Here is a 23,386-nt window from a genome sequence, read left to right on the forward strand (position 1 = left end):
GAATAGAGTCTTCATTGAGAGTGGAGTGGAATGGAATGGAACAGAACAGAATACAACAGAATACAACAGAATACAACAGAATAGAGTCTTTATTGAGAGGGGAGTGGAGTGGAGTGGAATGGAACAGAACAGAATACAACAGAATAGAGTTTTTATTGAGAGTAGAGTGGAGTGGAGTAGAATGGAATGGAATAGAACGGAACAGAATACAACAGAATAGAGTCTTTATTGAGAGTGGAGTGGAGTGGAGTGGAGTAGAATGGAATGGAATGGAATGGAACAGAATACAACAGAATACAACAGAATAGAGTCTTTATTGAGAGGGGAGTGGAGTGGAGTGGAATGGAACAGAACAGAATACAACAGAATACAACAGAATACAACAGAATAGAGTTTTTATTGAGAGTAGAGTGGAGTGGAGTAGAATGGAATGGAATAGAACGGAACAGAATACAACAGAATAGAGTCTTTATTGAGAGTGGAGTGGAGTAGAATGGAATGGAATGGAATGGAATGGAACAGAATACAACAGAATACAACAGAATAGAGTCTTTATTGAGAGTGGAGTGGAATGGAATGGAACAGAACAAAATACAACAGAATACAACAGAATAGCGTCTTTATTGAGAGTGGAGTAGAATGGAATGGAATGGAATGGAACAGAATACAACAAGAATAGAGTCTTTATTGAGAGTAGAGTGGAATAGAATGGAATGGAATGGAATGGAACGGAACAGAATACAACAGAATACAACAGAATAGCGTCTTTATTGAGAGTGGAGTAGAATGGAATGGAATGGAACGGAACAGAATACAACAGAATAGAGTCTTTATTGAGAGTAGAGTGGAGTGGAGTAGAATGGAATGGAATAGAATGGAATAGAACGGAACAGAATACAACAGAATATAGTCTTTATTGAGAGGGGAGTGGAGTGGAGTGGAATGGAACAGAACAGAATACAACAGAATAGAGTCTTTATTGAGAGGGGAGTGGAGTGGAGTGGAGTGGAATGGAACAGAACAGAATACAACAGAATACAACAGAATAGAGTTTTTATTGAGAGTAGAGTGGAGTGGAGTAGAATGGAATGGAATAGAACGGAACAGAATACAACAGAATAGAGTCTTTATTGAGAGTGGAGTGGAGTGGAGTAGAATGGAATGGAATGGAACGGAACAGAATACAACAGAATACAATAGAATAGAGTCTTCATTGAGAGTGGAGTGGAATGGAATGGAACAGAACAGAATACAACAGAATACAACAGAATAGAGTCTTTATTGAGAGGGGAGTGGAGTGGAGTGGAATGGAACAGAACAGAATACAACAGAAAAGAGTTTTTATTGAGAGTAGAGTGGAGTGGAGTAGAATGGAATGGAATAGAACGGAACAGAATACAACAGAATAGAGTCTTTATTGAGAGTGGAGTAGAATGGAATGGAATGGAATGGAATGGAACAGAATACAACAGAATACAACAGAATAGAGTCTTTATTGAGAGGGGAGTGGAGTGGAGTGGAATGGAACAGAACAGAATACAACAGAATACAACAGAATACAACAGAATAGAGTTTTTATTGAGAGTAGAGTGGAGTGGAGTAGAATGGAATGGAATAGAATGGAACAGAATACAACAGAATAGAGTCTTTATTGAGAGTGGAGTGGAGTGGAGTAGAATGGAATGGAATGGAATGGAACAGAATACAACAGAATACAACAGAATAGAGTCTTTATTGAGAGTGGAGTGGAATGGAATGGAACAGAACAAAATACAACAGAATACAACAGAATAGCGTCTTTATTGAGAGTGGAGTAGAATGGAATGGAATGGAACGGAACAGAATACAACAGAATAGAGTCTTTATTGAGAGTAGAGTGGAGTAGAATGGAATGGAATGGAATGGAACGGAACAGAATACAACAGAATACAACAGAATAGCGTCTTTATTGAGAGTGGAGTAGAATGGAATGGAATGGAACGGAACAGAATACAACAGAATAGAGTCTTTATTGAGAGTAGAGTGGAGTGGAGTAGAATGGAATGGAATAGAATGGAATAGAACGGAACAGAATACAACAGAATATAGTCTTTATTGAGAGTGGAGTGGAGTGGAGTAGAATGGAATGGAATGGAACAGAACAAAATACAACAGAATACAACAGAATAGCGTCTTTATTGAGAGTGGAGTAGAATGGAATGGAATGGAACGGAACAGAATACAACAGAATACAACAGAATAGAGTCTTTATTGAGAGTGGAGTGGAATGGAATGGAATGGAACAGAACAAAATACAACAGAATACAACAGAATAGAGTCTTTATTGAGAGTGGAGTAGAATGGAATGGAATGGAACGGAACAGAATACAACAGAATACAACAGAATACAACAGAATAGAGTCTTTATTGAGAGTGGAGTGGAATGGAATGGAACGGAACACAAAGGAACAGAATACAACAGAATAGAGTCTTTATTGGGAGTGAAGTGGAGTGGAATAGAATGGAATGGAATGGAACACAAAGGAACAGAATACAACACAATAGAATCTTTATTGGGAGTGGAATGGAATGGAATAGAATAGAATAGAATAGAATTTTGTTGGCCAAATGTGATTGGACACACAAGGAATTTGTCATTGGTGCATGTGCTCTCAGTGTACATAAAAGATACATTTGTCAAGAATCATGAGATATACAGGGGTCAAAGCACCCATCTATATCAAGAGGGGGGGCATATGACACCACCTATCTTCTATTTAAAACACAAGCAGTTCCAAGACCCTCGTGTGCCCTATTCAGGAGAGCCCGAGGACACCACTCAGAGAGAACGCTAAATAACCAAAGGACTTCAAGACATATCATCCCTTCCATACATTCTCTCCCATTTTGCAAGAACCGAAGAAGCTTCTTAGATGAGAAGTGAAACGTCTTCCAGGAAATACAAAGTCCAGTTGTTGCCTTTTGAAAAGCCCAATGCCTTCTCTGCTACCTTCTCTGACAGCAGACCAAAGAGGCTCAGCTTTTCTAAGAAATCCTCCCCAAACAAAGTGCGCTTGGAGGAAATGTAATCCCGGCAGGGATGTTTCTTTTGTGACAAAGGTTCATTGCTTAGACAGAAGGGAACAGATCTCATTGGCAGCGTATCTGCTGAGCCGGCTAATAACTTTGGGATAACAGGAAGAGGAACTTCCTTCCCTTCCCCTCTGCTTTCTGATGGCCTGGCCCCATTGATGTCCTTGCTCCTCCCAAGCACAGACGCTTCCTTCTTGCCACCGCTCCCTAGGGGGTCAACCACTCTTGTGTCCCCTCCTATTCTCAAACTCTTTTAAGCAAGCTCCTGGTGGCTGCGTTTTTACATATAACTAGCAGTACTCGGCCACGCGTTGCTGTGGCTCAATCTGGTTTGCCGACTCTAGAACATGCAACATATAATTGTCCATGTGAGAAGCAATCTATGTGTAGATCTAAACTGCACACGTGTATTTGAATGCAACGTTGTGGGGAAATTTCAAAGCAATCAGTGAAGACGCACCTGTTTGTTTTTACTGTCACAGGTGTGACATCTATATAATATAGGTATATATATAGATATATATATATAAAAAGCCAACACAATCCTAAGCTGCATGAATAGGGGGATACACTCCAAGACCAGAGAGGCAATAATGCCACTCTATAAGGCCCTGGTTAGACCGCACCTGGAGTATTGCATCCGGTTGTGGTCACCACACTTCAAAAGAGATATAGAGACTCTGGAAAGGGTGCAGAAAAGAGCAACTAAAATGATAAGTGGACTAGAGACCAGGCCATAAGAGGAAAGGTGGATAGTCTTGATTTGGCCATCTCTGATAGTTTTGTCCATTTTTCCAGCTGTTCTTTCATGGTGGGAATTGGTGCTTTTTTCCAACATTCAGAGGCATAAAGCATTCATGTTTCAGTATCCAGTTGGCTGTTTTGACATTCATGCTAGTTCTCTTTTGAGTATTTACTTTGCATGCTTCCCTTTACCTTCCATAACCTTTTCCTTGAATTCTGCTTTGCTGAATTTTCAGGAAAATCCCTTGGCTGACTCCTGCCATCCCATCAGTTTTTAATTTATGCTTATCGCACACTGGCCCCTGAGGCTAATGATATGGAAAATTTCATATTATTAATTCAAAAATTCCAGAGTCCAACTGGAATTGGGCAGCATATAAATTGCAACAAATAAATAAATAAATAAATAAATAAATAAATAAATAAATAAATAAATAAATAAATAAATAAATAAATAAATAAATAAATAAATAAATAAATAAATAAATAAATAAATAAATAAATAAATAAATAAATAAACAAACAAACAAACAAACAAACAAACAAACAAATAGGTGGGTGGGTGGGTGAATGGATGGATGGATGGATAGATAAACAAACAAACAAACAAATAAATAAATAAATAAATTCAAAGAGTGAAGCAAAGAGACTTTTTAAGAGAAATCAAACATATGATTTTTGCAACATCAGTCAGAGCTGTGTAGTATAGTTTTACTCAACAGAAGAGACTATCAGTACAGTGGTACCTCTAATTAAGAACTTACTGGTAATTCGCTCCATGACCAGGTTCTTAAGTAGAAAAGTTTGTAAGTAGAAGCAATTTTTCCCATAGGAATCCATGTAAAAGCAAATAATGCGTGCAAACTCAATCTGTATAGTCTGGAGGACAGAAGGAAAAGGGGGGACATGATCGAAACATTTAAATATGTTAAAGGGTTAAATAAGGTCCAGGAGGGAAGTGTTTTTAATAGGAAAGTGAACACAAGAACAAGGGGACACAATCTGAAGTTAGTTGGGGGAAAGATCAAAAGCAACATGAGAAAATATTATTTTACTGAAAGAGTAGTAGATCCTTGGAACAAACTTCCAGCAGACGTGGTAGATAAATCCACAGTAACTGAATTTAAACATGCCTGGGATAAACATATATCCATCCTAAGATAAAATACAGAAAATAGTATAAGGGCAGACTAGATGGACCATGCGGTCTTTTTCTGCCGTCAGACTTCTATGTTTCTATGTTTCTAAACCCATTGGGAAAGAAATAAAAGCTCGGAATTTGGGTGGGAGGAAGAGGAGGAAGAAGGGGAGGACAGTTGCTGCTGAAAGAAGAAGGTGGGGTGAGGGGTATCAAACCAATCCAAAACTTTAAGGCTTAAAAGGACAAAAAGAGGGACACTGAGGCAGCGAGGAAGAACACCCGCCTCCCATACACCCTGCACGAGGCTGCCTCCCATACATTGCACCAGAGAGAGAAACCCAGGGAGAATGGCAGGAAACTGGCCGGGCCTTTGTGCTGCTCTCAAATTCCCTGGGAAATTTTTCCGGGTTCGGGTTCTTAAGTAGAAAATGGTTCTTAAGAAGAGGCAAAAAATTCTTGAACACTGGGTTCTTATTTAGAAAAGTTCTTAAGTAGAGGCGCTCTTAAGTAGAGGTACCACTATACTTCAATCATTTGTTGGAGACATTTCATTATCCAAGTAGGTGAAATCATGCAAAGATTGAAAGCAAGCAACCAAGCTCAGACAACACCAAGGATTTTACAGGTAGTTTGTTTTGGCCTTGCTGTGTTTTTGAGTTTCTTCAATTTTTCCGACTCCATCTCTGAATGAATGGGCTTGCATAGGGCCAGCTTGCATAGACTACAACGTCCCACCAAAAATGAATTTCTGACTATCATGAACTTGAATTGCAACAGGCATACATGACTTCCTTTATGTCTCCATTTTTAAACCAAACAGGTTTCTTACCATCAGCAGAGGACGAGGCATCGGGTAATGAGACTGATTCCCAATAGTTGCATCCATGTAATAAGTCATTGTTTCCAGGACGCCTGCAGAAATGGAGAAAGGGGCTTGTTAAATAATTTCCTGGAGCATCAACTTGGGGCCACAGAAGGCAAAAACCCCCCACCATCCATCTGGATTGATGGATTTCTCATTGTCAGACCTTTGAGGCATGCATGGTTAGAAATAGGGTCTACCAAGTCAGAATGGGACAAAACTGAAAGCAACCTAGAACTAAGACGTCGGTACTGTATACTAATAACAAAAGATTTAAGTGCCAAAGCCCACTGCAACAATATAGCCAAGAAGGCTTCAAGAGTTGTAAACCTAATCCTATGTAGCTTCTGCTCTGGCAATCTCACACTACTTACCAGAGCTTACAAAACATTTGCCAGACCCATCCTCGAATACAGCTCATCTGTTTGGAACCCATATCGCATCTCAGATATTAACACCCTTGAAAATGTCCAAAGATACTTCACCAGAAGAGCCCTTCACTCCTCCACTCGAAATAGAATACCCTACGAGACTAGACTTTCAATCCTGGGCCTAGAAAGTTTAGAACTAAGACGCCTTAAACAAGATCATATGCCTGTCGGCGACTACTTCAGCTTCAACCACAACAACACAAGAGCACACAACAGATTTAAATTTCATATTAACCGCTCCAAACTTGACTGTAAAAAATATGACTTCAGTAACCGAGTTATCGAAGCGTGGAACTCATTACTGGACTCCATAGTGTCATCCCCAAACCCCCAACGCTTTACCCTTAGATTATCTACGGTTGACCTATCCAGATTCCTAAGAGGTCAGTAAGGGGCGAGTACAAGTGCACTAGAGTGCCTTCCGTCCCCTGTCCTATTGCTCTCCTATATCTCCTATACCTTTCTTCTATTCCTATATCCCTTCTTCTATTCTTTCATTGATATGTTCTATTACTATATCTTCTCTTCTATTATTTCTTAGATATATTTTACTATGAGTATCTCTTTTATAACCTTCATCATGTATTTTACTATATGTATATAGATATATACCCACTAAAACCCTCATTGCGTATTGGACAAAATAAATAAATAAATAAATAAATAAAATAAAATACGAAAAAATTAGTGACAGTTGGAGAACAATTAATCAGTGGTACAGCTTGCCTCCAGAAGTTGTAAATGTTCCAATGTTGGAAATTTTTAAGAAGAGGTTGCATAACCATTTGTCTGAAATAGTGAAGGTTTTCCTGCCAAAGCAGGGGGTTCACGGCAGGTTCCAGGCAGGGCAGAAGACCTCCAAAGCCAGGGCAGGTCAATTCAGGTCTAATTGTATTCTGTTCTAATTCTGTTCCACTTCTAATTCTAGTCCTCTCATTGCAGCCAGCTGGAACTATTTGTTCCCATAAATTACCAAAATCTTGGAAATGGGAGCTATCTATCAGGGAAAAGCCTGTATTACTATAACTAATAAATATTGTAGAATATGTCAAGTATTTTTGTTGCCGAATTGATGCTGCAGTTCAATTTCTCATGTTATTTGGACTTGAAGTGAGTTTGGCAAAGCAGCGGAGGCATCGGGGCTAGAAACTAGGAGGCTGTGAGTTCTAATTTCACCCTGGGCATGACAGCTGAGTGACTTGGAGCTTGTCACTTTGTCTCAGCCGGAAGGCGGCAAACCACTTCTGAAAAACCTTGCCAAGAAAACTGTAGGGACTTGTCCAGGCAGTTCCCAAGAATTAAAAACACAATCAAAGAGAAGAATAGAAATATAGAAACATAGGAGATTGACGGCAGAAAAAGACCTCATGGTCCATCTAGTCTGCCCTTAAATTATTTCTTGTATTTTATCTTAGGATGGATATATATATTTATCCCAGGCATGTTTAAATTCAGTTACTGTGGATTTATCTACCACGTCTGTTGGAAGTTTGTTCTAAGTATCTACTACTCTTTCAGTAAAATAATATTTTCTCAGGTTACTTCTAATTTTTCCCCAACTAACCTCGATTGTGTCCCCTTGTTCTTGTGTTCACTTTCCTATTAAAAACAATTCCCTCCAGAACTTTATTTAACCCTTTAACATATTTAAATGTTTTGATCATGTCCCCCCTTTTCCTTCTGTCCTCCAGACTATACAGATTGAGTTCATTAAGTCTTTCCTGATACGTTTTATGCTTAAGACCTTCCACCATTTTTGTAGCCCGTCTTTGGACCTGTTCAATTTTATCAATATCTTTTTGTAGGTGAGGTCTCCAGAACTGAACACAGTACAGTGTTCCCTCAATTTTCGCGGGTTCGAACTTCGTGAAAAGCCTATACCACGGTTTTTCAAAAATATTAATTAAAAAATACTTTGCGGGTTTTTCCCCTATATCACAGTTTTTCCTGCCCGATGATGTTATATGTCATTGCCAAACTTTCGTCCGCCTTTAATAATTTTTTAAAAAAATAAACTTTAATAAATAAACATGGTGAGTAATAATCTAAATGGTTGGTAAGGGAATGGGAAATTGTAATTTAGGGGTTTAAAGTGTTAAGGGATGGCTTGTGACACTGTTCATAGCCAAAAATAGTGTATTTACTTCCACATCTCTACTTCGGGGAAATTCAACTTTCGCGGGAGGACTCGGAACGCATCCCCCGCGAAAATAGAGGGAACACTGTATTCCAAATGTGGTCTCACCAGCGCTCTATACAATGGGACCACAATCTCATACATTACATACATACACATACACACACACACTTGGAGAGGGGGACGTTAATCGTTTATCTCTTCCCTCTGTTTTAATCTTTATTTATTTTTTGTTAGGTGTTGCTGATGGTTTTGTTTTTATTTGATCCGTTCCTTTAACTGCTTGGATTAATTCATGTATTCTTCTCACTGATTACACTATCTAGACAACTTTGGTTGTAAGGCATTCTGTAAACAAGCGTGGACAAATAAAGTTATATTGTTATACTTGCCCCTCTTCCATCTCTTTCTCACTAAAACAGGAGTAGCTTAGTTCAGTGATTTTCAACCTTTTTTGAGCTGCAGCACATTTTTTACATATACAGAATCATGGGGCACATTGAGCGGGGGGGGAGTGGGGGGGCTAAAAAAAGTTTGGACAAAAAAATTATCTCTCTCTCTTCCTCCCTTTGACTCTATTTCTCTCCCTCTTTCTCTCTCTTCCTTTCTTCCCCTATCTGTCCATCCCTCTTTCTTTCTCTCTTCCCTCCTTCCTCTCTTTCTCTTGCTTTCTTTCTCTCTTTCTATCTCTCCCTCCTTCCCTGCCTCTCTTTCTCTTGCTTTCTTTCTCTCTCTCTCTCTTGCTTTCTTTCTCTCTCTCTCTCTTTCTCTCTTGCTTTCTCTCTCTCTCTCTTTCTCTCTTGCTTTCTCTCTCTCTCTTTCTCTCTCTCTTGCTTTCTTTCTCTCTCTTGCTTTCTTTCTCTCTCTCTTTCTCTTTTGCTTTCTTTCTCTCTCTCTTGCTTTCTTTCTCTCTCTCTCTTGCTTTCTTTCTTTCTCTTGCTGAGCTTCGCGGCACACCTGACTATGTCTCGCGGCATACTAGTGTGCCACGGCACACTGGCTTAGTTCATATGTTCAGACAATCAATTTGTAAGCACCTCGTTGAATTTACAATTTCTCAAGCTCCATAATGTTGGAACCATTATTAAATTGTCTATTGCCCCCGACAGATAAGCGATATATAAATTTAACAAATACATTACAGGGGGAAAGAAGGGTTTTTTCCATAATCTGTTATGAAAATGAATTGAAAATTGAATATATGATTGATCTCACTGAGATGAACATCATGTTTATTAATAATATAACCAGGGCTCTCAAGGTGATCATGAAGGCAGGAATCCAACTGATCCTAAGACAGCTGATGCTAAAACCATAGCAGGGTTTAGCCTTTAAAGTAAACTGTTAACAAAGATTGATGCTTGTAGCTATTTGGTCTTCTGATAATTTCCATCTGGCTAACTCACCGTACAAATTGAGGGTTTGAATAGCATTGCAGATGGTTTTACAAGCTTCAACTAAGCTTAGAACTGGTGGTCACAACTATCCTATTGGGCATTCTTTATGAATATATTGATATAGTTTCATCATTTCCATCTATATACCAACAATGGGTTGCTCCCTGTTTGGCCCAATTTGGCAAACTGGCAGTGGCAGCAGTAGCGGAACGCTTATGTGCATGTGCCTCAGTGGTGCAGTGGTTAGAGTGCAGTGCTGCAAGCTACTTCTGCTGATCACCGGCTGCTAGTGGTTTGGCAGATCGAATCTCAGTAGGCTCAAGGTTGACTCAGCCTTCCATCCTTCCAAGGTCGGTAAAATGAGGACCCAGATTTATTTTATTTTATTTTATTTTATTTTATTTTATTTTATTTTATTTTATTTTATTTTATTTTATTTTATTTTATTTTATTTTATTTTATTTTATTTTATTTTATTTTATTTTATTTTATTTTATTTTATTTTATTTTATTTTATTTTATTTTATTTTATTTTATTTTATTTTATTTTTTTATTTTATTTTATTTTATTTTATTTTATTTTATTTGTTTTGTTTTATTTTATTTTATTTTATTTTATTTTATTATTTTATTGATTGATTGATTGATTGATTGATTGATTGATTGGATTTCAATGCCACCCTTCTCCGAAGACTTGGGGCAGCTTACAATATACAATAAAATACAATGGCAAATCCAATTAATTAACTAAACAAGTAACCTAAAATCTTTAATATTTTAAAAATCAGTTGTACACATTCAGACCTCAACCACACATAACATTGATTGTTGCACACAAGATTGTTGGGGGCAATATGCTTACATAGAAACATAGAAGATTGACGGCAGAAAAAGACCTCATGATCCATCTAGTCTACCCTTATACTATTTCTTTCTTACTCTCTGTAAACCACTTAGAAAGGGCTGTAAAGCACTGTGAAGCGGTATATAAGTCTAAATGCTAATGCTATTGCTTCTGTGCGTGCACGGAAGTGTTGCACATGCATGCGAGCATGCACATATGTATGCGCCATGAATGATCCAGTATCGATGGGATTTAGAACCCACTACTGCTAATATACTATATCTAAGATGCTTTACTTGGGAGAAAATAGGAATGGTGCATTTGTCTTGAAAACTGAAACCATGACAAGAAGGCAGAAGCTCAAGGGTGAAACCAGGGGTAATTTATTATCATTATTACAAATGTTTACAGAAATTCTTCCAGTTGCTTGAGAGATGAAGCAGCTGGCAGGAGAGTAAGCGCTAGCCTCCCTTAACAGAAATTGTAAGCAATATCCCTCCCTCCACTAGGAAAAGGGGGAAAATGGTCATCTAAATTAAGGCCCTGCGACTTCTCATTTGGATTCAGTGGTTGAAGTTCCTGTGATGGAGAAAGCAACCAAGAAAATGTGGAACAATAGGCCACAGAAAGGAAATCACAAATTCAGTGGTTCTCAACCTTTCTAATGCCGCGACCCCTTAATACCGTTCCTCATGTTGTGGTGGCCCCCAACCATAAGTCTAGCGCCAATTTTCCCAACAGAGCTTTAAGCTGATTGGCAGGAAGGTCAAAGGGACAACCCCACTGTAAATGCCTGATTGGTCGGATTGTAAAAATACGTTCCAAGGCACCAGAATAGAAACTTTAGTTCCTAACACCATGGGAAAATTGTCTTTTCCCATGGTTTTAGGCGACCCCTGTGAAATGGTTATTCGACCCCCTAAGGGGTCCCGACCCCCAGGTTGAGAACCACTGCACAAATTGAAAGGCTTAGTTATTTTAACTGAAATATTTTGTCACTTGGTCCAGCCACTATCTTTAATTCATACATTTATACATCACTTATACTCAGGGAAGGGCTACCAAATTTTTTACTACCACACTGTGGGCGTGGCCTATGCAGGACGCCCTGCATTTTCTTTCAACATCTTTCAGTGCAAATTGGGTGCTCTGGGGTAGAGCTACATTTTCGCTACCCCACTGCATTCTCCCCCATCTGGGTAGTAGCCCACCCTGCTTATACACCACATGGCTTCAAGTTCAATAGCAGACATACCGGTGGTCCTTCACTTACAACTACTCATTTAGTCCTGCAATACTGACCTCTCACATCCTGGACACAAATTGTTTCAACTCCTACCCTCAAAACGTCGCTACAGAGCATTGCACACCAAGACAACTAGACACAAGAACAGTTTTTTTTCTGAAAGCCATCACTCTACTAAACAAATAATTCCCTCAACACTGTCAGACTTTCTACTAAATCTGCACTTCTATTCTACTAGTTTTTCTCATCATTCCTATCACCCATTTCCTCCCATGTTGACTGTATGACTGTAACTTGTTGCTTATATCCTAAGATTTTTATTAATATTGCTTCTTCATTGCTTATTTGACCCCTATGACAATCATTAAGTGTTGTACCACATGATTCTTGACAAATGTATATTTTATTTTATGTACGCTGAGAGCATCTGCACCAAGACAAATTCCTTGTGTGTCCAATCACACTTGGCCAATAAAATTCTATTCTATTCTATTCTATTCTATTCTATTGCCTTCTATCCATTGTGCCACCACAGCTCTCCATAATGATGTCACAAAGAGGGTTAGAAACTTGTCAAAATCCCAAACTGGAGGGAGAATAGCTGGCATCTCTGCAAAATGAGCCTTGGTGGCACAGTGGTTAGAGTGCAGTACTGCAAGCTGCTTCTGCTGACTGCTGGCTGTAGTTCACCAGTTCAAATCTCACCAGGCTCATGGTTGACTCAGCCTTCCATCCTTCCGAGGTGGGTAAAAGGAGGACCCACCGGGACCGCCTTCTGCCGCACGAATCCCAGCGATCAGTTAGGTCCCACACAGTTGGCCTTCTCCGGGTCCCGTCGACTAAGCAATGTCGTTTGGTGGGACCCAGGAGAAGAGCCTTCTCTGTGGCGGCCCCGGCCCTCTGGAACCAGCTCCCCCCAGATATCAGAGTTTCCCCCACCCTCCTTGCCTTTCGCAAGCTCCTTAAAACCCACCTCTGTCATCAGGCATGGGGGAATTGAAATTTCCCTTCCCCCTAGGCTTATAGAATTTAACATGGTATGCTTGTATGTATGAGTGGTTCTTTAAATTTGGGTTCTTTAGATTGTTTTAATATTAGATTTGTTTACATTGTCTTTTTATATTGTTGTTAGCCGCCCCGAGTCTTCGGAGAGGGGCGGCATACAAATCTAATAAATACAAATATAAATACAAATACCCAGATTGTTGGGGGCAATATGCTGACTCTGTAAACCGCTTAGAGAGGGCTGTGAAGGACTGTGAAGCGTATATAAGTCTAAGTGCTATTGCAAAAATAGATTCAATTGCAAACAATAGATGGACTAACTTATGAAAAAAAGGTCTGCTGTACTGATGTACTTTGTGAAATAATGGTTGGTTTCATTTGGGAATTCTAGTCTGCAGCCCCCAAAAAGGTTCCCTGTTTGACTCCCAACAAGAGTCTAGTTCACACCTGGCCATATACCCTTCACAGCTTGAGCTTGACACTACACCACAAAAGTGTTAGATCTGGAAGATCTGATCAAACTGGGTACTGCTAATCATTCTCAAATCTTTGTTGATTGTCAGGAAGACAGGAGACAAGAACAGCCAAACTGGGTGCACTATCAGTATTCCTAATCGGTAGACATTGTTATGAATCGTAGCGAGACAACTAAACACAATTTGGCATATAGTGTTGCATGCCGTCCTGAGTTGCTTCGAGAAGGGCGGCATAGAAATCTAATTAATGCATAAAATAATAAATAAATATGCCAAATTGTTATTTGCATCATTCTTTAAGACTTTCCATTGAAACTGAATGGCAGAGCCCTATCATGTTAGTAAACTCTGCAGGTTTTTGCTATTGTTGTTTCTAAGAATTACAGCATTGTTTTTAATTACGGTATGTATTGATTTTGAGCAGAGATCAACCTTGGCAAATTTAAAAATTATGGACTCCAACTCCCAGAATTCCCCAGCCAGCTGACTGCAAAATTTTAGGAATTAAAGTCCCAAATCTTAAACTTGTCAAGGTTGGACACCTCTCATTTAGGATATTTTATTAAAAACAGAACAATCAATTTTTAAGCACACCATGAGTTGCATAGTTAAACTCTCTATGTTGTGCCTACCTACAGAAATAAGTAGAGATATGAACCTTCTCCTAGGCAAAAGGGCTGAGACTTTTTAAGGTCCCGGACAATGAGGAAGCATTCAAAAGTAGCTCCCTGGTTCCTGTAGTATCAGAGGGGAGAAACCTCAGTGCTATCAGAGTTGAAACATACTGTTATTGCAGCAAATCTCAATAAAGACTTGTTTTAGCCTTCTCGTGGCATTGACTTCCTGGTTTGGTTTCCCTAATAAAACTGACGCTATTTCACAAGTTAAGCTTAGATACAGGAATTTGACATATGCCATGATAGCTCCAGGAGATAAAATCTAGCAAGGAATAAATGAATGGGCAATCAAAAATGTTTCACCGAGCAAATACAGGTAACTTTGCAAAAGTAACCATAGTTGACAACCAAATCATATTTTTTAAATTTAAAAAAAGAAACATTTCTAACTGCCCCAAAATAATTCTGCAAATCACTAAACATAAGACAGCACATGCCTACATTCACCATCTAATTTTAAAGAGTTTTAGTAAGATAGACCAGTAGCCTTTATTCCCAATATATTATTTTATTTTTACAGATAGAAATACAAAGGAAAATTATTTACAGACTTCAGCTCAAAGCACCAAGGGGGAAAAAAATGGAACCAGCAATTTATTTATTTTATTTATTTATTTATTGGATTTGTATGCCGCCCCTCTCTGCAGACTCGGGGCGGCTAACAACAGTGACAAAAAACAGAATGTGAAAATCCAATATTACAACAGTTAAAAACCCTTGTTATAAAACCAAACATACATACAAACATACCATGCATAAATTGTAGAAGCCTAGGGGGAAATATTATCTTAATTCCCCCGTGCCTGATGGCAGAGGTGGGTTTTGAGGAGCTTACGAAAGACAAGGAGGGTGGGGGCTATTCTAATCTCTGGGGGGAGTTGGTTCCAGAGGGTCGGGGCCACCACAGAGAAGGCTCTTCCCCTGGGCCCTTCGTTCGCACACCAATTCCCTCTTAGCATCCTACAACGAGAATATACTTTCAGTTTTGTCTTCCTTTATGATTGCATATTCTATGTTCTATGTCTAGCGGTTTGCCCAGTTCTCCAGCCTCATTAAATTGGAGTGTGGGGCTTTTTTGAAGACCCCACCCTGCAGTTTGGACACCAGATAGCCTGGCTTGGCCGCACTATAAAAGAAGGCCTGATTCTCTTCAAAGAGAAGTAACGGGTCCTTTTCTGTCTATAAAATCTCACATCCTGTCTTTGATAACAGGAGTGGCAAGTCTCACAAAGGCATAATTAGATATGGATAACATCACAATCAGCAGTATGGTAGGGACAGTTGGTAAACTGTCAAGAGGCAAGGTCAATCTAAGGGCACTCATACTGCTAAAGTTACTTAGATCTGGATGAATCTTAAAAGTCACAGAAGACAAGTCCAGTCTCAGTCTGGTGTATATGAAAATGTGAATGAACTCATTAATTTTATTAATTTCACTGCATCTGATTACACAGAAGACTCACAGGAGAAAGAGAAAAAGATTATCTCCGGGACCGCCTTCTGCTGCACGAATCCCAGCGACCGGTTAGGTCCCACAGAGTGGGTCTTCTCCGGGACCCGTCAACTAAACAATGCCGCTTGGCGGGACCCAGGGGAAGAGCCTTCTCTGTGGCGGCCCCGGCCCTCTGGAACCAACTCCCCCCAGAGATTAGAATTGCCCCCACCCTCCTTGCCTTTCGTAAGCTACTTAAAACCCACCTCTGCCGCCAGGCATGGGGGAACTGAGATACTCTTTCCCCCTAGGGCGTTACAATTTTATGCATGGTATGTCTGTATGTCTGTTTGGTTTTTATTACAATGGGTTTTTAATTGTTTTTAGTATTGGATTATTATTATATGCTGTCTTATTATTGCTGTTAGCCGCCCCGAGTCTTCGGAGATCCAATAAATAAATAAATAAAAAGACCCAATGGCCGATAGAAAAGTCAATCTTTAACAAGTCTACTTTTTGGAAGCTACAGTGGACAACCATTTAAATATGAGCCAGCAGTATGCAGCAGCTGCCAAAAAAGCCAACGCAGTTCTAGGCTGCAATAACAGAGGAATAGAATCAAGATCACGCAAAGTGTTAATACCACTTTATAAGGCCTTGGTAAGGCCACGCTTGGAATACTGCATTCAGTTTTGGTCGCCAGGATGCAAAAAGGGTGTCGAGACTCTAGAAAATGTACAGAGAAGAGTGACAAAGATGATTAGGGGACTGGAGGCTAAAACATATGAAGGACAGTTGCAGGAACTGGGCATGGCTAGTTGAATGAAAAGAAGGACCAGGGAGACATGATAGCAGTGTTCCAATATCTCAGGGATTGCCACAAAGAATAGGGAGTCAACCTATTCTCCAAAGCACCTGAGGGTAGAACAAGAAATAATGGGTGGAAGATAAATAAGGAGAGAAGTAACTTAGAACTAAGGAAAAATTTCCGGACAGAACAATTAACCGGTGGAACAGCTTGCCTCCAGAAACTGTGAATACTCCAACACTAGAAGTTTTTAAGATGAAGTTGGATAACCATGTCTGAAATAATGTAGGGTTTCCTGCCTAAGCAGAGGGTTGGACTAGAAGATCTCCAAGGTCCCTTCCAACTCTGTATTATTATTATTATTATTATTATTATTATTATTATTATTATTATTATTATTATTATAGTACAACACAGCAAACGAGATCACTATGCTGGATTTCGTATTTCATCACCAGTCGGGCACTTCCCAAGCACCTAGGACTGCGTGATGTAGCGGCGAATTATGTTTGCCGATCCCAGTAAAGCGGCCTTTTGCAATTGACAGATGGAGATTTTGTCAATTCCGATGGTTTTCAAATGTACGCTGAGATCCTTTGGCACTGCGCCCAGCGTGCCAAGTACCACTGGGACCACTTTCACGGGCTTATGCCAGAGCTCGATTTTTAGATCTTCGTATTTCACTAATTTCTCTAGCTGCTTCTCCTCAATTCTGCTGTCTCCTGGGATTGCGATGTCGATGATCCATACTTTCTTTTTCTCCACAATCAGGATGTCCGGTGTGTTATGCTTCAGAATTCGGTCAGTCTGAAGTTGTTTATTATTATTATTATTATTATTATTATTATTATTATTATTATTATTGTCAAAAAAAGTATCTTTTGAATGAAATTGGATATTCATCAACTCATGGTTGGAAATTTAAAATTTTGACTGTACCCATTAAATAGATACAAGCCCTGGAGTGAAGGAGGAGTGTTTACTAGTTGCAAGGCAGAAGGAATAAGGTTCAATGGTCGGTCAATTGAACATCTTTCCATCTCATTTTTTCCTTCCCCTGTTGCAATGCAAGCACATGGGCATGACGACATCCTGGTGTTTTCCCCCTGATCTCCACTTCATACTATGTGCTGTGCTAGGGGTGGGGTGGGGAACAAGCACAGAGGGGACAACTAGATGATTGATAGGGAAAGGAAATTAAAGAGAAGCAGCTGTGGTGGAATAGTTAATGGAGCCATCCTTAATCTGTGGCCCTGTGACATGTCAGCTGAAGATGATGGAAGGTATAGTGTGATACCTCTGGAACTCAGCAGGCTGGGGAAAAGCTATGTTTTGGGTTTTTGGACTTAGAAACATAGAAACATAGAAGACTGATGGCAGAAAAAGACCTCATGGTCCATCTAGTCTGCCCTTATACTATTTCCTGTATTTTATCTTACAATGGATATATGTTTATCCCAGGCATTTTTAAATTCAGTTACTGTGGATTTACCAACCACGTCTGCTGGAAGTTTGTTCCAAGGATCTACTACTCTTTCAGTGAAATAATATTTCCTCACGTTGCTTTTGATCTTTCCCCCAACTAACTTCAGATTGTGTCCCCTTGTTCTTGTGTTCACTTTCCTATTAAAAACACTTCCCTCCTGAACCTTATTTAACAACTTGACATGTTTAAATGTTCCGATCATGTCCCCCCTTTTCCTTCTGTCCTCCAGACTATACAGATGGAATTCATGAAGTCTTTCCTGTTACATTTTATGCTTAAGACCTTCCACCATTCTTGTAGCCCGTCTTTGGACCTGTTCAATTTTGTCAATATCTTTTTGCAGGTGAGGTCTCCAGAATTGAACACAGAATTCCAAATGTGGTCTCACCAGCATTCTATATAGCGGGATCATAATCTCCCTCTTCCTGCTTGTTATACCTCTAGCTATGCAGCCAAGCATCCTACTTGCTTTTCCTAACTTCAGTCTTGCAAAGCACCATGAGGCTCATTAAGTGATTTACCTGCACTCAATCATTCTCAGCTAAACTACCAGCTTCAGCCAAGGAAACCATCAAAGGACAGGCACCATAATAATCAGATAATTTACTAAGGCTTTGTTCGGGCAGCTTGGAAAGTTTGCTTTTCGTTCCGCAGAATTCAAATCCTCAGGGCCAGACCTTCCCCCAAAGTCAAGACAGGATGAAAACTGTTAATAGCTGAGTTGGTGAAGGGGATCTCAATCTACCTAAGTTTAATTACCCATAGCAATCTGTTTGCAGCACACCTGGAAAGGGAGTGTGACACCCTTCAGAATATAAAGGCTTTAGAATCTTTAAACCAGAAAAAAACCTCTCTTCTCATTGAGAACTTCCAAGCAATTCAAGGCATTGGTGTAGCCCAGATTTCCAGATGTTTTTAAAAACCTGGGTGGGCCGACACAATACTTTCAGTGAGGAACTCATTAAGCTAGTGAAAGATTTAAAAGAAAAACAGGCATCCCAGCCCAGGCACATGTATACATTTGATAGCCGAAATCCCATTATCCTCTGCTCTTTTTCATGCTAGAAGGATCAACCTATTATGGGCTCTTTATTCCCTACTTCATCACTACAGGACAATTTGACTCACACATGCAAAACTAGGGTTCTGATCATATAAATGCAATTCAGAATAGAGCTGTTAGGGACCTTAGAGGTCTTCTAGTCCAACACCCCTGCTCAAGCAGGAAACCATATACCATGGTTGTCTGAACGTTTCTTGAAAACCTCAAATGATGAAGCACCAACAACTTCTGGTGGCATGTTGTTCCACTGGTTGATTATTAAAGGAGAAGTTTCTCCTTTATTCCAGGCTGCTTCTTTCCTTGATTAGCAGCTAATATCAACATCACTTCGGTATCTCAGCGATCCCTTTGACAACTAACATCTGAGAAATTTGAGGACTAGCCTCATGCGGCCCATTCTATTACACAATACTAGAAAAAGCTAAAGCCCCTAATGAAATTTCCCACTGGTATCAAGGGCTTCCCAGAAGAATTAATTACATGTTACACAAAAGACACAGCTCTCAATGCTTTAACGAATGTCCCAACCCTTTCTCGCAAATAACAATAGGAGGGGGGAAAAGTTCTCATTGATATCACTTTCATTTACATTAAAAATAATTTCCTGTCATTTCTACAAGGGAGGCTGAACCACCCCATGCCATTTTTAGGCCTTAGTCAAACATCATTCTTTATATTCAGAGCCACACAACATTGGCAAACACCCCATTTGGGGGTTTGAAACACTTGCCGTTCTTTGCTCATTTTTGGGTGTTCAGAAACAAAAACTCTGCTAAGTAAATCTAGCAGGGACAAAATGGCAAGCAATGAAGACACAAAGGAAAGTGAGAAGGAATTACACCCTCCACCTACTTGCTACAAAACCTAAAGCTTATTACTGTTCCTAAGCCATTCCTTTTATCCCAAATCCTACAGTCCTGTATCTTAAAGCTTTGCAAAAAATATACACTGCTCAAAAAAAAATAAAGGGAACACTCAAAGAACGCATCCTAGATATGAATGAATGAAATATTCTCATTGAACACTTTGTACTTTACAAAATTGAATATGCTGACAACATGTGAACATTATTGTCAATCAGTGTTGTTCCTGCTGAGTAGTTTGATTTACTTGGAGTTATATTGGGTTGTTTAAGTGCTCCCTTTATTTATTTTTAGTAGTATACATATAGACATCTGTATGGTAGATATCTGTCAGAAGACCCATTGCCAATCTCTTGTAATAATAATAATAATAATAATAATAATAATAATAATAATAATAATAATAATAATATATTAGATTTGTATGCTGCCCCTCTCTGAAGACTCGGGGCAGCTCACAACAATAATATAAAACAATATTGGCAGTTCTGTGTTAGCAAAAACTTCAGAAGAGAAGGATTTAGGGGTAGTGATTTCTGACAGTCTCAAAATGGGTGAGCAGTGTGGTCGGGCAGTAGGAAAAGCAAGTAGGATGCTTGGCTGCATAGCTAGAGGTATAACAAGCAGGAAGAGGGAGATTGTGATCCCACTATATAGAGCGCTGGTGAGACCACATTTGGAGTACTGTGTTCAGTTCTGGGGACCTCACCTACAAAAAGATATTGACAAAATTGAACGGGTCCAAAGACGGGCTACAAGAATGGTGGAAGGTCTTAAGCATAAAACGTATCAGGAAAGACTTAATGAACTCAATCTGTATAGTCTGGAGGACAGAAGGAAAAGGGGGGACATGATCGAAACATTTAAATATGTGAAAGGGTTAAATAAGGTTCTGGAGGGAAGTGTTTTTAATAGGAAAGTGAACGCAAGAACAAGGGGACACAATCTGAAGTTAGTTGGGGGAAAGATCAAAAGCAACATGAGAAAATATTATTTTACTGAAAGAGTAGTGGATCCTGGGAACAAACTTCCAGCAGACGTGGTTGGTAAATCCACAGTAACTGAATTTAAACATGCCTGGGATAAACATATATCCATTGTAAGATAAAATACAGGAAATAGTATAAGGGCAGACTAGATGGACCATGAGGTGTTTTTCTGCCGTCAGTCTTCTATGTTTCTATGTTTCTAATATTATAGCGAAACAAATCTAGTATTTAAAAAGAAGCATATAAAACCCTATCATATTGGAAGTATGCTATTTATATTTAGACAATGCCACTGAGTGTCTAACTTCTATCCCTTCTATTTTTTTCCAACCTATTAAGTATCACCAATATAGTCTAAAAAGTTGCATTACTCCTGATTAAAACATAGCCCTGTGATCTACATCCATATTATCTACAGTTATCTGTCTTTCATTTTTGCTCCCACAGTACTAAAGAAACTAATTAACAAGGCGACCCACAAGTCATGAGTTGTGCAGATTATCAACTCATGTGCACAAACGAAATAAGATTTGCCCAACAGTAAAATGTCCCTAGAAAAGGAAGAATTGCTGACTTGCCTGAGAAGCTGGAAGAGAAAGCGAGAGTAACGGCCGCTGTCCACAAGCTGTTCTTTCCACGCTTGGCTAAAGACTCCCTTCAACTACCTGGTGGATTCCTCTTTAAGAATCCAGAGGATGGAAATACCGTAATGTTTCTAATAGGGGCGACTCTTCAAATCACCAGAGGGGTGTGGTCACTGTAAGAACGTCAAAGGGCAGCTGGAAAAAAGCCGTCCCTTTCCTACAGAGCACACCAGCCCAGCAAGGAAATTTGGCCATGTGCCCCTTGCAAAATGCCAGTATAGGAACTTAAAAGGGGATCCAAATGAATTCTTCTTTCCAATGCAAAATGCTTGGGTGGGGGGTTAAGTGTTTCCCCCATTTGTTTGCAAGATCACTGCCAGCTCAAAACACTTTTTAGTCGCTTGCCTCCACTGGGAGTTAATGGTGAAATGGATCAGAATTGGGGTTTTGAAGAAGGCTGGAGTTTTTAAAGAGTTAAAGATGCGAAAAGGTGCACATTATTGTAATGGAAAATAAGAAATGTAGACTGAGAGATAGACACACACAAACACATACACACCGGGAGAAGAGGAGGGAGAGGGAGGGAGAGGGAGGGAGGGAGGGAGAGGGAGGGAGAAGGAGAGGGAGAGCTCTTGTTGGATATTTCAGGTGAGTGGTATGTTGAGAAGCCCAGCAGCTGCTGCTTTGGCCTCATTAAAGTCAAAATCCACAGGTACAGTATATGTGATGCATTGCTCAACACTAACAACTATGAGGGGGATCTTGGAGTCCTAGTGGACAACCATTTAAAAATGAGCCAGCAATGTGCAGCAGCTGCCAAAAAAGCCAACACAGCTCTAGGCTGCATTAACAGAGGGAGAGAATCAAGATCATGCAAAGTGTTAATACCACTTTATAAGGTGTTGGTAAGGCCACACTTGGAATACTGCATTCAGTTTTGGTCTCCACCATGCAAAAAGGATGTCGAGACTCTAGAAAAAGTGCAGAGAAGAGCAACAAAGAGGATTAGGGGACTGGAGGCTAAAACATATGAAGAACAGTTGCTGGAACTGGGTATGTCTAGTTTAATGAAAAGAAGGACCAGGGGAGACATGATAGCAGTGTTTCAATATCTTAGAGGTTGTCAAAAAGAAGGAGGAGTCAACCTATTCGCCAAAGCACCTGAAACAATGGGTGAAAACTAACCAGGGGAGAAGTAACTTAGAACTAGGGAGAAATTTCCTGACAGTCAGAACAGTTGATCAGTGGAACAGCTTGCCTCCAAAAGTTTTGAATGCCCCAACACTGGAAGTTTTTAAGAAGATGTTGGATAACCATTATTCTGAAATGGTTTAGGGTTTCCTGCCTAAGCAGGAGGCTGGACTAGAAAACCCCCAAGGTTCCTTCCATCTTTGTTGTTGTTATTATTATAAAATTGGGGAATACCTGAGAAGTATAGACACCTTTGAAGTTTAGCACATCTGGATATCAGCTGGAAAGGATTCCTTTCTTCCATGTATAGAAGGGGCAGACGTGCATGGATTTCAACATTCACAAAGCTAATCAGGGATACTATCAGTAATGAGTTGCTACGGGTATGGTAGAGGATGGTGTACCAGTAGTACACGGTGCGCTGTGCATGCAGCTTCAGTTCTCTTGCATGCACATGTATGCATCCCAGCATATTTTTGCTTTATGTGCATGTGCAAAGCAAAATCTTGCGAGGGGTCGTGCACGCGTACAAAGTCTTGGCAATTTTTTGCATGCTTAGAAACAAAAAAATCTCTGAAATCTTGCATGTGTCTCTTCGTGAAATTTCAGTGCATTTTGCTTCCTGGGCATGTGCAGAAGCAAAATCAGGCTGGGACGCACATGCGCTCACACAAAAGAACTGAAGCTGCATGCTCAGTGCACCAATAGCCACAGCAATTGCAATCCACCCCTGGATACTGTTCTGCTGGCGTGTGCCAACCACCCTTAATTACGGGTTAATTAGTCCAAGCAGACACACACACATGATAGAAGGCAAATAAAGGTTCTTTATCAACAGAAGAGGAGAAAAAACTCCCTTTTAAACTTCAAAGGGATTTCTTGTAGCAACAAGGCACAGTTGGAATACAATACAAGAACAAAGTCCAATCATTAACTCA

General features: G+C 39.7%; 1 protein-coding gene across 1 annotated transcript in view; it reads right to left on the bottom strand.

The window, feature by feature from the left end:
* The window catches only part of ETS1 (ETS proto-oncogene 1, transcription factor), a 185,681-nt gene extending 164,358 nt beyond the window's left edge, over positions 1 to 21,323 (bottom strand). Inside the window, exons 1-2 of the mRNA XM_070765928.1 lie at positions 21,252 to 21,323; positions 5,787 to 5,869 (exon numbers count right to left, since the gene is read on the bottom strand). Coding sequence (XP_070622029.1) covers positions 5,787 to 5,855 — 69 coding nt within the window. The 5' untranslated portion in view covers positions 5,856 to 5,869; positions 21,252 to 21,323. The remainder of the gene's footprint in view (positions 1 to 5,786; positions 5,870 to 21,251) is intronic.
* Positions 21,324 to 23,386: the final 2,063 nt, after the last annotated feature.

The sequence above is a fragment of the Erythrolamprus reginae genome, chromosome 12, assembly GCF_031021105.1.
Source record: "Erythrolamprus reginae isolate rEryReg1 chromosome 12, rEryReg1.hap1, whole genome shotgun sequence".
Classification (NCBI taxonomy): domain Eukaryota; kingdom Metazoa; phylum Chordata; class Lepidosauria; order Squamata; family Dipsadidae; genus Erythrolamprus; species Erythrolamprus reginae.